General features: G+C 62.3%; 1 protein-coding gene across 1 annotated transcript; it reads right to left on the reverse strand.

Moving 5' to 3' along the window:
• Positions 1-499: 499 nt before the first annotated feature.
• On the reverse strand, positions 500-17,519 carry TTLL12 (tubulin tyrosine ligase like 12; the record flags this gene model as incomplete). The annotated part of the gene is made up of 14 exons (XM_079715357.1): positions 500-651; positions 1,102-1,240; positions 1,834-1,902; positions 3,508-3,589; positions 3,961-4,112; positions 4,857-4,968; positions 5,315-5,509; positions 5,596-5,712; positions 6,989-7,065; positions 9,925-10,058; positions 10,138-10,297; positions 11,100-11,298; positions 13,429-13,601; positions 17,310-17,519. The coding sequence occupies 14 exons, from the start codon at positions 17,517-17,519 to the stop codon at positions 500-502; spliced, it is 1,971 nt and encodes a 656-aa protein (XP_079571483.1).
• Positions 17,520-17,801: the final 282 nt, after the last annotated feature.

The raw sequence follows: 17,801 nt of genomic DNA on the forward strand, positions 1-17,801 counted from the left end.
GTCTGAGAAGCAGGCTCCTAGCGGGGACCTGGGGACGCCTGTCACAGGGCCTGGGGCAGAGCGTGGGAAGCAGCCAGTCTGGGCCTGTTAACCGCTGGCCTCCCATGGGCGCTCCTAGGGAAGCTCGTTTCTGAGAACAGCGCATCGTGCTCCCCAGACCCCTTTCACTAACGCCCTCTGGAAGCACAGCACCCCAGGAAGCAAACTCTCCGGAATAAAGCCCTTGGCTGAGCTGAGACTCATCACCGCACAGACACAGACGGCAGTGAGGGGGGTGTGAGCAGGGGCCTAGTGCTCAGCCCCGGGGGCAGCACGGCTGGCCCTGCTCCTGACCGACGGGGGAGGGGCCCCGAGCCGCCAGGGTGTGAGGCTGGGGCCATGGCTCACAGGGTGGGGGGAGGAGGAGAGGGGGTGGGGGGCGGGAGCACGGTGCAGAAGCAGCTCCGGGAACCGAGGCTGCGATCCGCCCACGAGCACCCACAGAAGGGCCCGCGGGCGCCTAGACAAGGCGGGTGACGGGGCAGCGGTCAGGCTCATCCAGGTACAAGGTGCTGAAGACGTCGTTGAAGAAGGCCGGGTGGTACCTGCAGGCCCGCTCGCAGTCTGGGTTGAAGTTCACTTCTAGGAGCTGCGGCTGCATCACTCGCTTCCCTGATGCGCAAAAGCACGGGCATCTCACTCCCAGGAGGTGGGCTGGGGGCCCCGCCCTGAAGCCTGCTTGTCCAGGGGGAAGCCCGGAGCTACCTGCAGTCCCAGGAGCGACACGAGCCGCATCCCGGGGACTCTGGAAGGCAGGCGCGCGGCAGGGCTGCTGCTCCCCCTGCCTTTCACGTGGGGCCCCTCCCCTTGTGAGCTCCCTTCCGACACCACTGCCGCCCACTTGCCTTTCCTGCTCGTGCTCTGCCCTGCAGGCCGTGGTGCCGAAAGGTGGGCCTCCCCTGACCCAGATCTCAGGCTAATTTGAGGCAAGTACTGACCATGGCGAGGGAGCAGCGACACCCTCCCTCTGTCCCCGTGTGGGCTGGGTGGGGAGGGCTGAATGACCACCTTTGGGTAAGCGGGGAGGGCACTTTGGATTACGGGGCAGGGGAGCCCCCTCACCATCTGGACGGCTGTCCCACTTCAGCATGAGGTCGACGGCATACATGGCCCGGGACGAGGGGTAGTCGCAGAGGCCCAGTGGGGGCGGCTTGGCACACGCCACCTGGAACAGCTCCGTGAAGGCCTGGAAGATTTCGGCCTGGGGGCCGGGGGAGACAGGGTCAGGGGCCCGCACGGCTGACGCTGGGCCCAGCCCTTCAGGGCAGCCTCTCCATATGGGGTTCACAGCCCCTTCCTGAGCCCTGGTCCCCAAACGGCCAAGTCACCTCCTCCAACATCCTTTGTGACTCCAGACCTGGCCACAGCCACCTGTGCCCTGCTCCCTCACTCCTGGCATCCACCTCCTGCAGAGCTGCCTGGGTCCCTCGCCTTGGAGCCCACGGCCCCTTTTGCACCGAGCAGCTCCCGAAATGCTCCCTCCAGCAAGTGGTGGCCAGCTTGTGTCTCTAAGCACGTCCCCGTGTACCCTCAGATGTGCAATTCCTGGCACATACAGAGCCCTTTGCCGTCTGGCTGTCCCAAGGGTGTCCTGAATGCCTCACCAGGCCCCCTCCAAGGAACCCTCACAACACCCCACCCGGGCCAGAGGGGAGGAGGGGTCTCAGCCCACACCGGCTCCCTCACCAGCCCTGGTGGGAAGAGCAGGACCATCCAGAGGAGGCAAAGGCCCCCACCTGCCTGCCGCCGACCCACGAGGCAAGCCCCGGCCCCTCCAGCTCTGCCAGGACTCACCTGGACGCTCTTCCAGGGAAATTCTGGGTATTGCTTCTCAAACTCTGGGACGAACTCATCGCAGTGCATCTGCAACAGACACAGGGCCCGTCAAGCTCTGCCCGGGGCCTCCTCTGGGCAGGGGCGGGGGAGGCCTGGCCTGCCCCGCTTTCACGTGGAGCCCTGATACTCGCCGGGGCCCCATGTTGGCGCCAGCAGCCTCTCCAGCTCCACCCCCGCAGGGCACAAATGGGAGGCAGGACACGGGGTCTGAGCTCTGGACACATTCACTTCTCGGAGTCTCAGTGTCTCCATCTGTAAAACGGGACAACGCTCCCCGCCCAGCAAACCCACTTTGCACAGTTGCTGTTGAGGCTCCAGTGAGGCACTGAACGTTGGGAGGCCCAGGCCAACGTGTCACCACGTCCCTCTCATGATGGTCACTGGACGCAGAGCTCGGACCCAAGTCTGCAGGGCCCAGGCCTGAGCTCACTGCCCGGCCCCAGCTCAAAGTGCCTGAGGACAGCAAGGGCTCCTCAGGCCAAGACGTCACCCAAAACACACCTGAGCAAGCTGGCCGTCAGCTCAGGTTTCTCCCAGAGAGGACCAGGACGGGCTCCCTATGGAAGCCCAACGTTCTCGCCCTGCTGGACACGCATCCCCACACGCGGGGGCTTCAGAGGAAACGTGACCCTCGGGACGACACCTGCTATGTAGAGGAAAGGCACTCAGGTCCTCAGAGACAACCTCAGCAACATCCCGGGACCCCGGCGAGGGCTCGGGCTCCTAGGGACCAGCTGTCAACACAGCCCAGGACAGAGGAGGAAGGACCAGCAGCGGCCCTGCCGGCCGTGCACATGGCCTGGCCACTCGGACGGCGCAGAGCCCCCTAGAGGACTCCTCAGATATGGCACAGAGAGAGCTCGGGGTGGCACATTTACTAAGAAATCACCATGCACCTTGGAAACACAATCCCCACATTCAGGAGTGGTTGCTTCGAGGGAGGCGGGGACCAGAAGGCCACCTTCAGGCCTTGTATGGAGCAGGGCGGGAGAGTGCCTGTGCCCTACTTCCTGTCTGCCCAAAACAGCCATAACCAACCTGCTGGTCCAAGAGGACTTCGTGGACCACACGTCGGGGGGCCTATTTCTCCTTCCCTTCTGCCTCCACCCAGAGCCGGCCTCTGCCTCTGCCCAGGCTGTGCCTCCCCTACCTGTCCCAGGTGCACCACTGGCCAGCTGGGGGATCATGCCCTCACCTCGAAAGGAGCTGTGCTGACGCCCTTTGCTTGAGGTGCCCGGAGAGCACGGGGAAGACAGAGGGCCCAGGGTCCAGGCAGGGTCACAGGCCAGCAGAGCTGCCCGCCCTGGGGGCCGTGGGACACGAACCTGTGTGCCTCCCCACCCCTACCCGTCCTCATGCTCAGCGGGTCCCGAACAGAAGGTGGCCTGTGCTTCCCGGCTGAGACCCTGCTCTGCTCAGACTTGCCAGGGGACCGGGAAGCCTCAGGGGCCCCCTCAACCCAAGCAAATGCCCCTCAGAGCTGTGGGGGCAGCTGTGGGAGGGGACGCAGGCACCAGAAGGCAGCTCCCCTGACCGTGACGCAAGCTGCCCAGAAGACAAGCTGATGGGTGTCGGGTCCCGTCTGTGCCAGCCTCCACAGGAACCCCTCCCCAGGCCGCGCCAGGCCCCTACCTGCTTCAGCACCAATTCTGGGTCGTAGTTCATGACGGTGAAATGCTTCTCGTAGTCGTCCAGGTCGTTGAGTGCGAAGGGCCTGCAGGATGAGCGGACAGACGCTCGAGTGGGTCCCGGGCACGCAGATGCCCAGAGCCCCCCCGCCAGGTGCTGGTTCCCCCGAGAGTGGGGCGGCCCTACACTGCCCCCGCCCCCCCCGGCCAAGGGCTAACCACGAAGACCCCCACTAGGCCGGTAAACATCGTCGTGGTTTGAGGGGGCAGCTGCCTGTTCCACGAGGTGGTGGTGACACAGGCAGGGTGAGAATTACTGCCGTTTAACAGAAACGGGCTCAGCGGGGTCCCTGCTGGGTGCTTGGTGGTAAAGGAGCCCCGTGCAGGCGTTCTCATCCCGAGTAAAAGAAGGGCCCTGTCGCCCAGCCCCCAACCCCAGCCCAGTCTCCCCAGTTACCGGTTGGAGAACCGCAGCCAGAACACGTCATAGACGAACAACGTCAGGGGCTTCACCGACCGCAGGAGCACGATGTAGCGGATGTCGAACTTGACCCTCCCCACATCTTCTCGAAGGAACAAGACGGGACTTTCAATGTATTTGGACACAACCTGAGGACACAGATGCAGGCTCACAGGTGGCTTGTCGTACCCGGGCCAGGACAGAGCACCCCGACCTCCCCAGCTGTGGCTCCCACTCGTGGGACGTCCAAGTGCTGTCACCGCAACTGGAGGAACACTCATGCCCGAGCCCACCTCCCGTCCCGGTGCCATGAAGGGACCTGTTCCCTGCACTCCGCTTCTCCCTGTCTTTTCAAACCTGTGTCTTAGCTGCAACGAGCTCTTTATCTTCATCTTTAATTGAACGAAAAGATGCCACCAGTTTTTAGCTTTGAAAACTGGATACAGATTCTCAGCCATAAATCCACCAATTCCCCATCCCACCACTGGAAACCTTCACGAGGGCCATCGCGGTGGCATTTTCCCTTGGGCCTCTGTCCAGGTGCACAACCTTGTGCCCTTCAGTTCCCCCACTGATGGGCCCTGTGCCACTACAGCGCTTTCGTCCAGGGCCCCGCGGGGCTCCCCGGCCTGGCCACCTCCCTCCTGCCGGGTGGTCCTGTGAGGCACGGTGCGTGTGGGGATGCAGGTCAGACACACCCAGGGGGGCTCCTTCCTCTCACCCGACTGTCACACAGCCCCTCTCCCCCGCTGGCAAGGGCAGGGGAAGGAGTGGGGGTGGTGGCTTTGGAGACTCCTGTGAGCTGAAGAATGCTGACGCCGGGACCTACCCACAAAGGCCCTCGCAGAGCCTCCCGCGGCCCCGCCCCCCCTCCCAGCAACCCAGGGCCCCACCTTGGGGGAGCTCTCGCGCTGCCGGATGATGCTGTGCAGGCTCTTGGTGATGTGGGTGTCCAGGCTGCGGGCCAGATTCCAGGGCTTGCAGATCCAGTGGTTGTCCTCGCCCCTGGGAGTAGAGGGGACTACCAGGCTGTGCCCTGGGCCCACCCTCCCGGGCACTGTGTCCCCAGTACTGTGGCAGCAGAGGAGGGGCTGAGGGAGGGGTCCTACAGGAGACCTTAGGGGCTGGGCCTCGGAAGTGATGAGCCTGACGGGGCCAAGGGAGCTGCCTTCCGGGAAGAAGGGCCGCCGAGCAGCAGCACACCGAGAGCCTGCAGCTCCCGGAACAGTGGCTGCCGCACGGCAGGCGCTCAGCCACGGGGCGGGCCAGGCGGGGTGGCGGGGTCCACGGGAGCCTGATGGGCATAGGGTCTCGGCCGCCGCGGCTCTGGGGGGCGGGCGGGGGTCCTCACCGCCTCTCCCGCTGCTGGAAGTAGCTGACGAACTGGGGCAGCTCGGTGCGCAGGTTGAAGGTGCGGGGCAGCCAGGCCGGGCCTTCGGGGCCGCCGGCCCGGCGCGCGATGGAGGCCAGGCAATCCTTCACCGTCAGCAGGTTCTCGCAGGGGAACTGGTTCAGCAGCACGTTGGGCCTCTCCCGGCTCAACCTTCTGCGGGGCCCAGGCAGGCACCACCGGTCAGCGGGGGCGGGGGCCGCGGGGGGCGGCGGCGGGGGCCGGGCTGGGAGGCGCCTCACCTGTAGTCCTTGAAGTGCGAGAACTGGTAGAGGATGTGGGCGTCCGCCTCGCTCTGGGTGAAGGTGAAGCGCGGGTGACTGAGGTGGCCAAGCACCTGCTGGACGTCTGTGTAGACCCTGCGGGGGGCGGGGCGGGCGGAGGTCGGCGGCCGGGCTCTGCCCCACGGCCTCCGCTTGTCCGCCCAGCGACGGGGCCACTCGGACCCCGGCGAACCCGGACCCCCCACGTGTGAGATGGCACCACAGGGCCACCTCACGCTCCTCCCGGGGACGGACCAGGAGGACCCGAGCATTTCATCAGGCATGGGCTCCCTTCTCTCACGTGGAGACAGGACGGGTCCATGCGCTGGGACCTCTGCCCTCAGAGAAGGGAGCTGGCGCCCCGGGGGCCTGCAGGTGAGTGTGCAGGTGAGCGTGTGGCTGAGACACGCGCCTCCGATAAGGCCTCATTCTACACCGGCGCCCGCCAGGCCGGGCCCGGCCCCAGGCGGAGGAGAGGACAGGGCCTGGGAGCCTGTCTGCCGGGGGTGGTGGATGCAGCCACACTGTGGAGTGTGAAGGCGGGGGGGAGGCCTGGCCCTGGACGGCGATCCAGGGAGGAAGAGAGGGGAGGAGCTGGCTGCTCGAGCGGGGCCGGCACGGGGCGCTTAGTCCATGGCTGGGGCGCAGAGTGCAGCTGTGGGGAGGGGGCGAGGCAACGGGGGCCTCTGTGCAGCCTCCGACCTGAGGGGCTGGAGGGATGCTGGGCGGTGAACTCAGGTAAGGGGAGGAGGGCCGGGCCGAGGGCCAGTGGGAGGAGACCCCCGGAACCTGGGGGAAGGGGCCAGTGGAGCATGGTGTCCGTTCCGGCTGGAGCAAGTGTGGGCTGCCAGAGGGAGGGCCTCCCCCTGGAAACAGAGGCCAACCTGCCCCTGGCTGACCTGGGACCCGCCGCCGAGCCAGCTGGACGCCTGGTGGGCGTCACCCAGGACTTCCACTTCCTCACCCGTAAAAGGGAGCATCTGCTTCCACCCCGGGTCCAGCCTGGGCTTGCTGGCCTGCCCGGACTTACGTTAAGCTGCCAGCCCACACCTGCAGACACCTGGGAGCGGCCCCCAAGCCAATCTGGGTGGCTCTCCTGGGTGCCCAGCACCATCACTGTCAGCACTGGCTCCCCGCTTCCAGAGGCCGCGCTCACCCCAGCTCTCCCTCACTTCTCGGGCGCTCTCTCTGTGAGCCTGAGACCCTGCCCGTGGTGTTTCTGTCACTGCTGTGCTGCCAGGGGGCAGGGGACTTACTGAGGCCGCCCTGTACTGAGCACTGTTCCAGGAGTCATGGGGACTGTGAGGCGTATGTGAGGAAAGGGACCGACGCAAACGCTCAGCACAGGCTGGGGGCAGGGTGGGCTACGTACTTGAAGACGTGGTCGCGGGGATACACCGCTGGCTTGATGGCCAGTGGCAGCTTCTCCTTGTTTTCCTCCAAAATGGCCTAGAAGGAAAACACTGGAGGTAGAAACAGACCTTCAAAGAAAGGAGCACATGCCTCCCCATCCTGTACATCAGGGTTTTGGGATCCCAGGGGGCACACCTGGACCTCAGGTAGAGCCCTTCGCAGGCACCGCAGCGCCCAGAGCCCTCTGACTACCCCCATCCCGGGATTCCGGGGCTCAAGGCCCCTCAGGTGCCAGCCTGTTTTGTGTCAAAAGAACAACGTAAACATTGCTCTAAACCTGCTCATCGTCCTAAATGCTTCCTCCAAGTCACAAGCAGCCCAGAAGGTGCCCAGCCTGTCCTGGGAGAGGGCTACCTGGTCCTCGGGGAGCCCCCAAAAGCTGCTCTGAGCTTAAGCGGTGTGATGGTTTAAACCATGTCCATAGGGACTTCCCAGGTGGTCCAGCGGTGAAGACTCCATGCTCCCAGTGCAGGGGGCCTGGGCTTGATCCCTGGTCAGGGAACTAGATCCCACATGCCGCAACCAAGAGCCCGCATGCTGCAACTGAAAAGATCCCACACGTGGCCACAAAGATCCCATGTGCTGCAACTAACACCCAGCGCAGCCAAATAAATAAATAAATAAAATAAAATAAAACATGTCCATAAACTCTTCTACATTCCTTTTGAAAGGCAGAGTTCATTCATCTCCCCTTGAGCGTGGGCTAGGCTGAATGAGTTGTTTATAACAAATAGAAAGAAGTGGAACAACAGTTTGCTATTTCACGAAAGGCCCTGCAGTCTCCTCCCCGCCTTCTCTCAGATCACTTCCTCCGAGAGAAGTCAGTCACCATGTCCCGAGGACGCTCAAGCAGCCCTGCGGAGAAGCCCACGGCTGGGGAGGAACTGAGGGCTCCTGCCCACAGCCAGTGCCACCTTGCCAGGCGTGTGAGTGTGCCACGTGGGAGCCGGTCCTCAGCCCCATCAAGCCTCAGACGACAGCCTGACTGCACTCACGAGAGACCCCGGGCCAGAAGCACCCAGCCGGGCTGCTCCCCATCTCTCTAAAGAAAGCGAGAGATAATGAATGTCTGCTGTCTTGAGCTGCTATGTTTTGGAATAAATTGTTACCTGGCGCTAGCTAACTAATACATGCAACCCCAGGGCCCAGGGCACAGGCCTGATCCAGATAGGTCAAATGGGGAAAAACAACCAGAACGTTTTAGAAAACCAGTGTCTGGACTCTTTTCTCCTCTTCCTGGCCAGTGGAGGGCATCCTCCTCAACCCCCCCCCAAATGCTAATTTCAATTCATGTTCCTTTAACAACCTCAAGATCAGGAAGTCTTTGTTCCTAAGCCATTCTTAAACCTCCCCGCTTCGCATTCACTGACTTGTTCAAGTGTTTAAGCACCTACTAGGTGCAGGCACTCTATGAGGCTCTGAAACACACCTCTGAATTGAGAAGGGTGATCCCTGAGTTTTTGACAGGATCAGTTCAATTACCATTGGCTTAGGTTAAATTCATAGGGAAAAGTGCCAACAGGGCCACTGTGTCAGCCCAGCCCTCCCAGTCAGCAGCATCACAGAACAGCTAACGCCACACACGCTTCCCCCTCTAATGCGAGTTAACTAGTTTACTCCTTTGCACAATCCTCTGGGGCATTCAGTGAGCACGTGATGTGCTCATGGGAGCAGGGAAACTTCAACATGTGGGGCAAGGCTGGAGCCTCTGCCCACAAGTTACCAGGACCCCTTGGTTTTGGACTCCCGCTCTTCCAGCAGCTGTGTGGCCTTCGGCAAGTTACTTAACCTCTCTGTGCCTCAGTTTCCTCCTCAGTAAAATGAAGATAAAAATAGGTCCAGGGCTTCCCTGGTGGCGCAGTGGTTGGGAGTCCGCCTGCGATGCAGGGGACGGGGGTTCGTGCCCCGGTCCGGGAGGATCCCACGTGCCGCGGAGCGGCTGGGCCTGTGAGCCATGGCCGCTGAGTCTGCGCGTCCGGAGCCTGTGCTCCGCAACGGGAGAGGCCACAGCAGTGAGAGGCCCGTGTACCGCAAAAAAAAAAAAAAAAAAAAGAAGTAAGGTGTGTATAACCTTACCAAAAAAAAAAAAAATAGGTCCAGATGTCCTAATGTAAGGATTACAGCACAGCATGCCCATAAAGTGCTAAGCAGAGGCCTGTGCATCTCTTGGTTTCCAACTGGGACCAGCTGACGGGAAGCAGTGGCAGATCAGAGGGCAGGGGAGGAGGAGAGAGGGCCAGGGTGTTAATTCCTGCTCAGCCCTGCCTGGTTCTGTTCCCACAGGCTCTACTTGCTGCCCTACCCCAGGCTGCACCACCCTGGCTCCCTAACCTGGCCTGCCTCACGGACTGGGCCCTGCACTAACTCACCACCAGCCAGGCACTTGTGAGTGGTCCCTGGTGGGACCCAGACCACGAACTGGAGCACTGCTGTCATCCCCAGCAAGGACACCCATGACGACCACTTGTTGGGGGCCTACTGTGAGCCAGAAGACATCCCATGCTCTGTCTGAACATAGTGTCCTCACATCCCTGGTGAGGGGGGTGTCAGGAAATGGAGAAACGGTACGGAGCTGGGATTCACAGCCGAGCCACAGAGCGCCCACTGCCCCCACACCCCAGCCCCTGAAAACAGGGAACAGCCGCACTGACCTCCAGTCCACCAGCTCTACCCAGACCCCGGGGTCTAGGCTCCAGGCTGGCGCCAAGCTGTGTGGCCCCAGGCAGCTCACGTCTGCTCCCTGAGCTCTGAGCCCCTTGTCTCTCAGACACCCGCAAACTCTCCTCTCCCCACCATGGCAGCCAGCTGGTGCTCAGCAACATTTGGTGACCGGGTGAAGAAAGCTCCAGGACCCACCAGGCAAACAGGCCCAGGGGTCGGGGCTGGAGGCCACACCTGGTAGTGCTCGTCGGCTGGCTCGGGCGTGGAGGAGCTGAGGTCCAGCAGGTCGGCGGGGGCCCAGGGCAGCAGCACACACCTCCGGATCAGAGGGTCGGCCTCTCCGTAGGCAAAGTCCCGGGTCACCTCCTCTGCACCAGGACACACGGGCAGTCAGGGGGTGGCAGAAAAGCACCAGCCCTTCCTTGGGGTGGGCGGGCTTTGACTTACCGCCCGTGTCCAGGTCCCTCAGGGGCCACAGCAGCGTGTAGGCCACCCGCTGGGGCATGTAGAAGAAGGGCGCGGTGGCGAAGCTGGGCACATCCGCGTGCTGGATGCGCGAGCCGAACTCATCCATGATGTACCACACCGGCACCTTCTCCTCGGCCGTCTGCGGGCAGAGCACACGCCACCCTCGCCCACTGCTCCGCCTCCCCGCCCCAAACACCTACCACCGGCCCGTCTATGCCCAACTCTCAGAGCCTGGAGCACCCACCACACATGCCTTCAGTCCCTTGAACCCGTGGCCTCCGGGCCGGCGGCCCTGCCCTGGCAGACAAGGACAACAGGCCAGCGGGCTGCCGTGTGATCACGTGTGTGGCAAAGGTGTACGGAAAGAATGCATTTAGCCTAGTAGCTACATGGATGTGTTTGGTTCTGTGTGCAGGTGGAGGAGCGGGGAGACTTCTGAGTTCAGGGAAGGCTTCCTGGAGGAGGCAACAGCTGAGATCAGGAGAAGCAACTTTTGCCTTTTCCCGGACCGAAGGTGGTGAGGGGCTGGAACGTAAGGGTGGGTCTGGGGAGGCTGGGGAGGCGGGTGGTGATGTAAGCCCAAGGACATGCTGAAGGGACTCAGCTCTACTCCCGAAAGCAGCAGGGTATCACTAAGGGCTTTTAGGAGGGTGACGGAACCACAAGAGGCCAGGAGAGAGGCAGCCAGGTCACTGGGGCCTGGGAGAGGGTCATGTACCGTGAGCGCAAAGGCTCCGTGGACACCTGGGTCCCGGCACCGGCTGGCCCAAGGCAAAGAGTAACAGGCCCGTGACAGAGCCACGGGGAACCAGGGTAGTTTCCACTGGCCACAGAAGATGAGTCTGCTCACTTGCGGGGTAAAAGGACGCCTCCCGCTAGCCCTGACAGCACAGGGCAGCGAAGGCCTGTCTGCCTACCCTGGGGCCCGGCTGCCCGCTCACCCCGTGGCCCAGCTGGTAGGTCTGGTTGAACTTCCACATCTCCTCCAGCACCAGGTCCACGGCCTCGATGCTGGGCAGCTCGCCGTGGAACTCGACGCCCATCAGGTTGGCCATGCGGTGCAGCAGCCCGGGCACCTGCTGCAGCTGCTGGCGGGCGTGCGCCATGCGGCACGTCCAGGCGTGGTCGATAAGGAAGATGCTGTGGGCACAGGCTACAGGTGAGCGCGAGGCTACCACGCAGGCAGGGCAAGAAGGGAGGGTGGAAAGAGGGCCAGCAGGCGGGATCCGCCTGAGGAAGAGGCTGGGCTGAGGCCTGGACGCCACACCGGGCCTGGGTGGGGATCCTGGCTCTGCCGACCACCCGCTGTGCGGGCCTGGGACAGTTCCTCTCCCTTTTCCAGTTTCTAAAACAGGGCAACACGGTCCCTATCCCCTATCACCGGAATGACGTGAGCATCAAATGAGACAAAACAGCATGCTGACCGTACACTGAATCCTCATGTATTCAGTGATTACTACAGCGATCACCGCGACAGTTAACTGTCCTCAACTGGATTTGGAACTGCTGCAGGGCAGGCCCACGCCCCCCAACCTTGCTACCTGCAGGCAGACATGCAAAGGAGCCCCACTCAGAGCTCACTCGTGCTTGCCCAGGACTTCTGGGCACTTCTTGGGAAGCGCCAGGGATTTCTGCGGGAGAGGCTTCAAGTCCCCACGTGCACGGACACTTGCAGTCCACACAGTCCGCTCTCTCTGCAGGAGCCCGGTGGGCCAGCTGCACAGCTCTCACACCAGCGTGGTGGAGGGTAGGGTGTCCCCACTGCGGGCCCAAGGACATGACTGCTCCCAGCCCACAGGTCAGGCTGCCCGGGCACCATCCAAGCCCTGCTGGACTCAGAGGCTCTGAACGCACGGGGTTCTGCCTGCTGGGGAAGCAGCCCTGGCCCGGCCCCCTGCTAACATGGAAGGAACAGCCACCGCTCCAGTTCTTAGGTTAGGGGGCAAGCTCAGCAGTAGTTATTTTACTGCACTTATATTATTTTTTGTTCGCATATCCTGAAACAAATGATTTATTCCTGTCCTCATGCGTAGAGTTTATGGCCATGTGAGACACGGCACAGAGCCAGGCCTTCAAAGTGGAGCATCTGGGGGTGACCTGGGCAGATGCACACAATGGCTGCTGGACATGGTGGGGGCGGGGGAGGATGGAGGCTGGGGCCTGGCCGTTGGGGCGGGGTGGGGCGGACTCACGGAGGTCTGGAGGGAAGGAAGGCCCAGGAGCAGGAAAGACGGCGGAGCCGGGCTCCAGCCCAGACGCCAGCCCCATCCCTCCCCAAGCCTGCCTGGCGGTGTGCGTGGAGGGGGCAGAGGCCAGGAGCTGCTCGAGGTGGCCACTGGGCCTGGGCCCCACGGCTGGCACAGGCGGCAGCAAAGCAGGCGCCCGCACGGGTCTGCTGTACCGAACTTAATGAGAAAGGGGAGACTGCAAGTTTCTGAGTCGGAGGGCATGGGAGTGGAGGACCTTGGCTGCTGTCATGACCCGTGGGGGCCCTCCCACCCCACCAGGGGCTGGTGAAGGAGCCAGACTTCCTGGAGGAGCTACGGTCACAGGAGCCCGGAAACCCCCAGAGGCCAGCAAGTTTCTCCCTTGGGGTTCCGGCAAAGTTGGGCAGAGGGGCCTGTGGGCCTCTCCTGGCGGAGGACAGCCCCTCGGCCCCTGGGAGGCAGGAAGCTTGGGGGCCAGTCTCGGCTCTAGCCTTTCTACCCTGTGGCCTCGTGCCAGGCCCAGGCCCACTCCCAGCCTCGGCGCCCTCACGCGAGGAATCAAGCAGGCCACACTCCTCACGTGCCGGGGTGTAAAGCCCAGGGCTCCACCCAGAGACTGAGATCCAGCAGGACCGGGGCGGGGGGGGAGGCCCGGGGTCCCTGGACAAGCCCGGGCTCACGAGTTAGGGCTGCCCTGGGGTCGACACCACGATCTTAACCAGCTGTGTGACCCTAGGCAAGTCCTTCCCCATTGTTTCCTCATTGGCAAAACAGGAACTTGTCACACCTCCATGGAGGGACCGCTGGGACAGTTAAGAGGCGTGTGGGGGGGACGCTGCTCCCAGGACAGCATGAAACACGACTAACGCAGGAGTGTCGCCAGCGTCGGGGCTGACAGGACCTTGTCTCAGGGCTAAGGCGCCAGCGCCTGGCACCCAGGAGCACGCGTGCTTGCGATGACAGCTTCTCCCTAGTGGCAACGGCCTTGGTGACACCTTTCTAAAAGGGAGCCCGGCCCTGACAGCCACGGTGCGGACGAAAGGCGCCGGCCTATGGCTCCTACCTGTTGGGGTCAGCCGCCTGAAGCCCATTCTCATTGGTCACAATGACCTTGTAGCAGAGCTCGCCGCCTGGGTTGGGCTTCTTCCGTGCTTCCCGGGCCGCCTCGTCCTCACTCTCCTCCTCCTCCACTTCCTCCACTTGCATTATCCCGAACATCTCCCCAGCGTCGAAGACCTGGGGGCCACAGGAGGGGGTGTTGGCATGACACCTGGCCCGTTCCTTCCGCCACACCCCGACCCCGAGGACAAACTGAACCCCTAGGAGAAGCAGGACCTCTTTATTGCTCAGCTACCCATTTTACAGGTGGGGAGACGGGTTCCTCATCAGTGAGAATGAGGCCCTAACCTCCCCCACTATCGCTGGCGCTATCGTCCAAGGCCCCTCAGCCCGTGGGACCCAAGCTTGGAGGTGGGACTGCATGCATGTGTCCCATGATATCTAGTCTGGCCTCTTGCATTACAGGGAAAATGCGGCTCAAAAGGCAGAGAGGGTGGCTCCAGTCACACTGGAAATGACTGGAAGAGTGTGGATCCTGGCGGCTAGGGATTGCACCCCAACTTTGTTCTCACCAGCACCACCAACCCAACACCAGGGCAGCGGAGGTGACCCAGAAGGAAACAGGGGCCCAAGAGCCTCCTGACGCCACCACGCCAGCCCAGGTCTGCACAAACCATGGCCTGGGTCTAGTCTCCTGAGGTCCTGCGCTAGGATGGGACAGAAGGTAAGGGCCTTGGTCCTTGAGTTTCCCTAGCAAAGGGCAACTGCCAACCACATGCAGCTGGTGAAGGTGACGAGCTAGTCGGTCCCCATATAGCCACACTCATGTACCTGGTGTCTGCCACAAGTCGGCAAGGGGCCTTAGGGCAGATTCTGCAGCCAGGCTATGTGACCTTGAATAAGACACTGAACTACTCTGTGCCTCAGTTTCCCCATCCATACAATGGGAATACAAGAACCTACCTGAGGGGCTCGTTGGGAGGATTAAATGATTAACACATGTGAAGAGCTTAGAAGAAGCTAAGCTTGGCAAACCCTCTGTAAGCACTTGCTACCATCACGACACTTTTGAGACTAGTCTCTCACCTGGGAAGGGGGCATCATCCACCTTCCAGGAGAGCTGAGAGCGATACATCAATCAAACAGTACACAGAGAGTCCATGGCATATAGCAGGGACTCAGCAAAGGCCAGCTGCCCCTAAAACCTTTCTCATGACTCCATTAAAAACAGAAGATAAACTCATCCCAGTAGTTGGAAATCAGCCATCTATTCAGGCACAAGCTGCTTGGGATGTGCTGGGCAGGACGGGCACTTGGGGCTGTGAGGATGAATCACTCATGACCTTGCCCAGAGTGGCAGAGGGGCCATCTGAGAGGACCAGGTAAGCGGTGCGGGGGCCTGGAGGGCCGGGTAAGACTTTACGGGGAAGCTGTCACCTGAGGTGAGCGGTGAAGGAAGGGGAAGATTTAAACGTGTGGCCATGCCGTGGTGGTGCAAGGACTCCAGGCAGAGAAGCTGGGGCGGGAAGGGCTGTGGAGCCGACCAGGTCCATCTGCAGGGGAGCTCGGGCACTTTTTGGGACAGCGCCTTTAACCACCCCCCCGAGCCCAGGGTGAAGCCACTACCTTCCCTCCAGTTTGGAGATGAGAAGAGAGCAGCTCAGAGGCTGGGACTCACACCTTGGGCTTCCACCCAGAACCCCATACCTTCAGCCCTCTACCCCCAAACCTGACAGGACGGGGGGGACAGTACAGGGCCTGGCTTCTCCTAGCTGTGAAATGGGGGTGATCACCATCCCCTCACAGAGGGTCTGGAGGAGGCCCTAACGAGGTAAGGAAGGGGAATGGTTTTGCAGCTGGGAAGTTCCTGCAGACAGAAAAGAGCTGAAATTTACTGTAAAACACTCCCCATCCTTCCCAAGACACCGGGGCCCCTGGCTTGTGGGGGGCTGGAGGGGCCCCATTCCTTGGTCAGCAGGTGCCTGTGGACCTCCCCCACACCTGGGCCCACAGCAGCAGGTTTGTCAGAACAATGGCTGCAGGTTTGGGTCTGGCAGTGGTGACTCACAGCTCTGCCCATAACCCATAAGGGCAAGGGAGGGTCATGGAAAAGTACTGGCTGTCCCTCAGCAGAGCAACAGTGGCCAGGCGGCCTGCAGATCTTGCGGCCAGGATGGAAGGGACATTACACTCTGGTGACTATGAGCTGGGCATGCCTCTCCACCCAATCCCCCACCAAGACCGTGGAAGTCGGAGCCATGTTTCCTGGTCCTCACTTTCCAGAGGGAGACTTGGACTCAGACGGGCAAGTGACTTGCCCAGGTGAGTTCACTGCCCGCAGAGGCTGGGGGCCGGAGCCAGGGTGTTTCCAGGGTGCTCCTTTCACCCAGTACACAAGGACCTTTTTATCCTAACAAACCGCTGGGGTCCCCTCCTGCCCAGCACAGGCCTGGGACTAGGGTAAGTGCTCAGGAAATGCTGGCGAATTGAAGGCAAGTCATAAGGGGGAAGGGAATTCACTGTTACAAAAAGTAGGTACCAATAATACTGCACCTTTTTTTTATAGCAACTACTTGTGTTTTGGGCAGGAAGGTACCTGGTCCAACCCTGATTTTAGAGGCAGAGAGACTGGCTGAAAGGGTGCAGTTTGTCCAGCAGCCTTTTCCTGGCTCCAGGGTCCCACCTCGCCACCTGCACTGCTCAGTCTGTCTCGGCCCAGGAGGCAGCCCCTGCAGGAGCCTGGTTCCAGCTCAGAAGGCCCCAACAGAGGGCCCGTGAACGTGCTCTGGCTTCAGCACGTGGGCAAACCACCAAAACCCAGGGCCCACCCCTCAGCCAGGACCCTGCGGAGGCCCTTTGGAGACACAGGCTAGAGCACAGGCCAGCAGAAAGGAGCCGACCCCACAAAAAGGGAGACCCTTGAAGCATCTGAGCTCTTTTCATTTTTGTTTAGATTGTCGCCACCTCCCACAGCCTGTCTTCGTTGATCTGCAAAATGAAGGTGACCCGGGGCTCAACTCAAATGAAGAAACACGAAAGAACTCTATGACCTAAACAGTTAAAGCCACACAAACTCATTGGACGTCTGTTTTCCCTGAGGCAGGTAGTGGCTGAAAGCATGCTTCTAGTTCTGAAGTCTGACAGACCTTGGGAGTGTCACTTCCTCTTCCTGAGCCTCAGTTTTCTGCACTGTATAAAGTGGGGGTGATGAATCTTACCACCCCCCCAGGACTGCTCTGGGCTCGGAAGTGTGGAGGACGCAGCACAGGGCCTGGCACACAACGGGAGCCAAAGTTCATTTTAGTTCCAGTTCTCGCCGCGGCCCTGGCCCAGCCCCAGATGCTGGCAGGACCGGGGCCACAGGTACAGGCTCTGGCCGCCACTCCTAGGCCACAAACTGCCATGGAGGTAAAGTCTAAGTTGGTCGTTAAGGCATTCGTGGCTCTTCATCCTCAGACCACCGGCCTGTTTTCCTTGCATCGTCCATCAACGCCGCCCCCCAACTCTCCGCTGCGCGTCTCACAGAAGCCCGCCCCGCCCCGGAACGCGCTCGCTCTCCTTCTCCCAGCCACCAACTCCCCCAGGCGCCCGCCCAACCTCCTCCGCACGCGTCCTCCAGGAGGCCCTCGGCCGCCCCACCCCAGCGGCTCTCGGCCAAGAGCTGGCCCGCAGACCACACCCTTCCTGGTAGAAGGGTCCTGAGCGACCCACCCCCGGCGCGCCCCGGGCTCGCGCTGACACGGACTGGAGGATGCGCGCCTCGAGGACCCGCATCCCAGCTTCCCTTGCACCTCTCAAAGGGAGCCCGGGTCGCTCGGGACGCGCCCCGCACCCCGGTTCTCCCCGCCCGGCGCCTCGCCCTCCTCGCGTCACCCCAGCCCGCACCTCGTGCTCCAGCTTGTGCAGGAGGCGGCCCCAGTACCGCTCGGGGACCCCAGACGCGCGCAGCGCCGGGCCGTGCAGCGCCGCGAACTTGGCCCGGGCCCGCGCGTCCTCCTCCGGGTCCGTGCCCAGCTCCGGGTCCGGCTCCGAGCTCGGCGCCGACTGCGGCGTCAAGACCCGGCTGCCGCGCTCCAGCCTCGCGTCGGCCTGCATGTCGCCTCCACCAGCGCCAGCACCAAGTCCAGCGCCGCCGCAGCCCGCGGGCCCGGCCCTCTCGACTCCGCCCGCCCGCCCCGCCCTCCTCTGGGCGCCCCGCCCACCGCCGCCCGCAAGCCCGCCCACACGCCTGGCCTCCAGGCTAGCCGAAGGCAGCCGGGGCTCAAAGCTGGAGCGCGGGACCCGGGGAACCCAAAGGACTGGCCTTCCGAAGGGTACGCGCGCGCCACTGCGCGTGCGTGAGCGCGCGGGGGTGGTACGTTTGTGGCCTGGGGCTGC

This window comes from Hyperoodon ampullatus, assembly GCF_949752795.1.
Source record: "Hyperoodon ampullatus genome assembly, chromosome: 11".
Lineage (NCBI taxonomy): Eukaryota > Metazoa > Chordata > Mammalia > Artiodactyla > Ziphiidae > Hyperoodon > Hyperoodon ampullatus.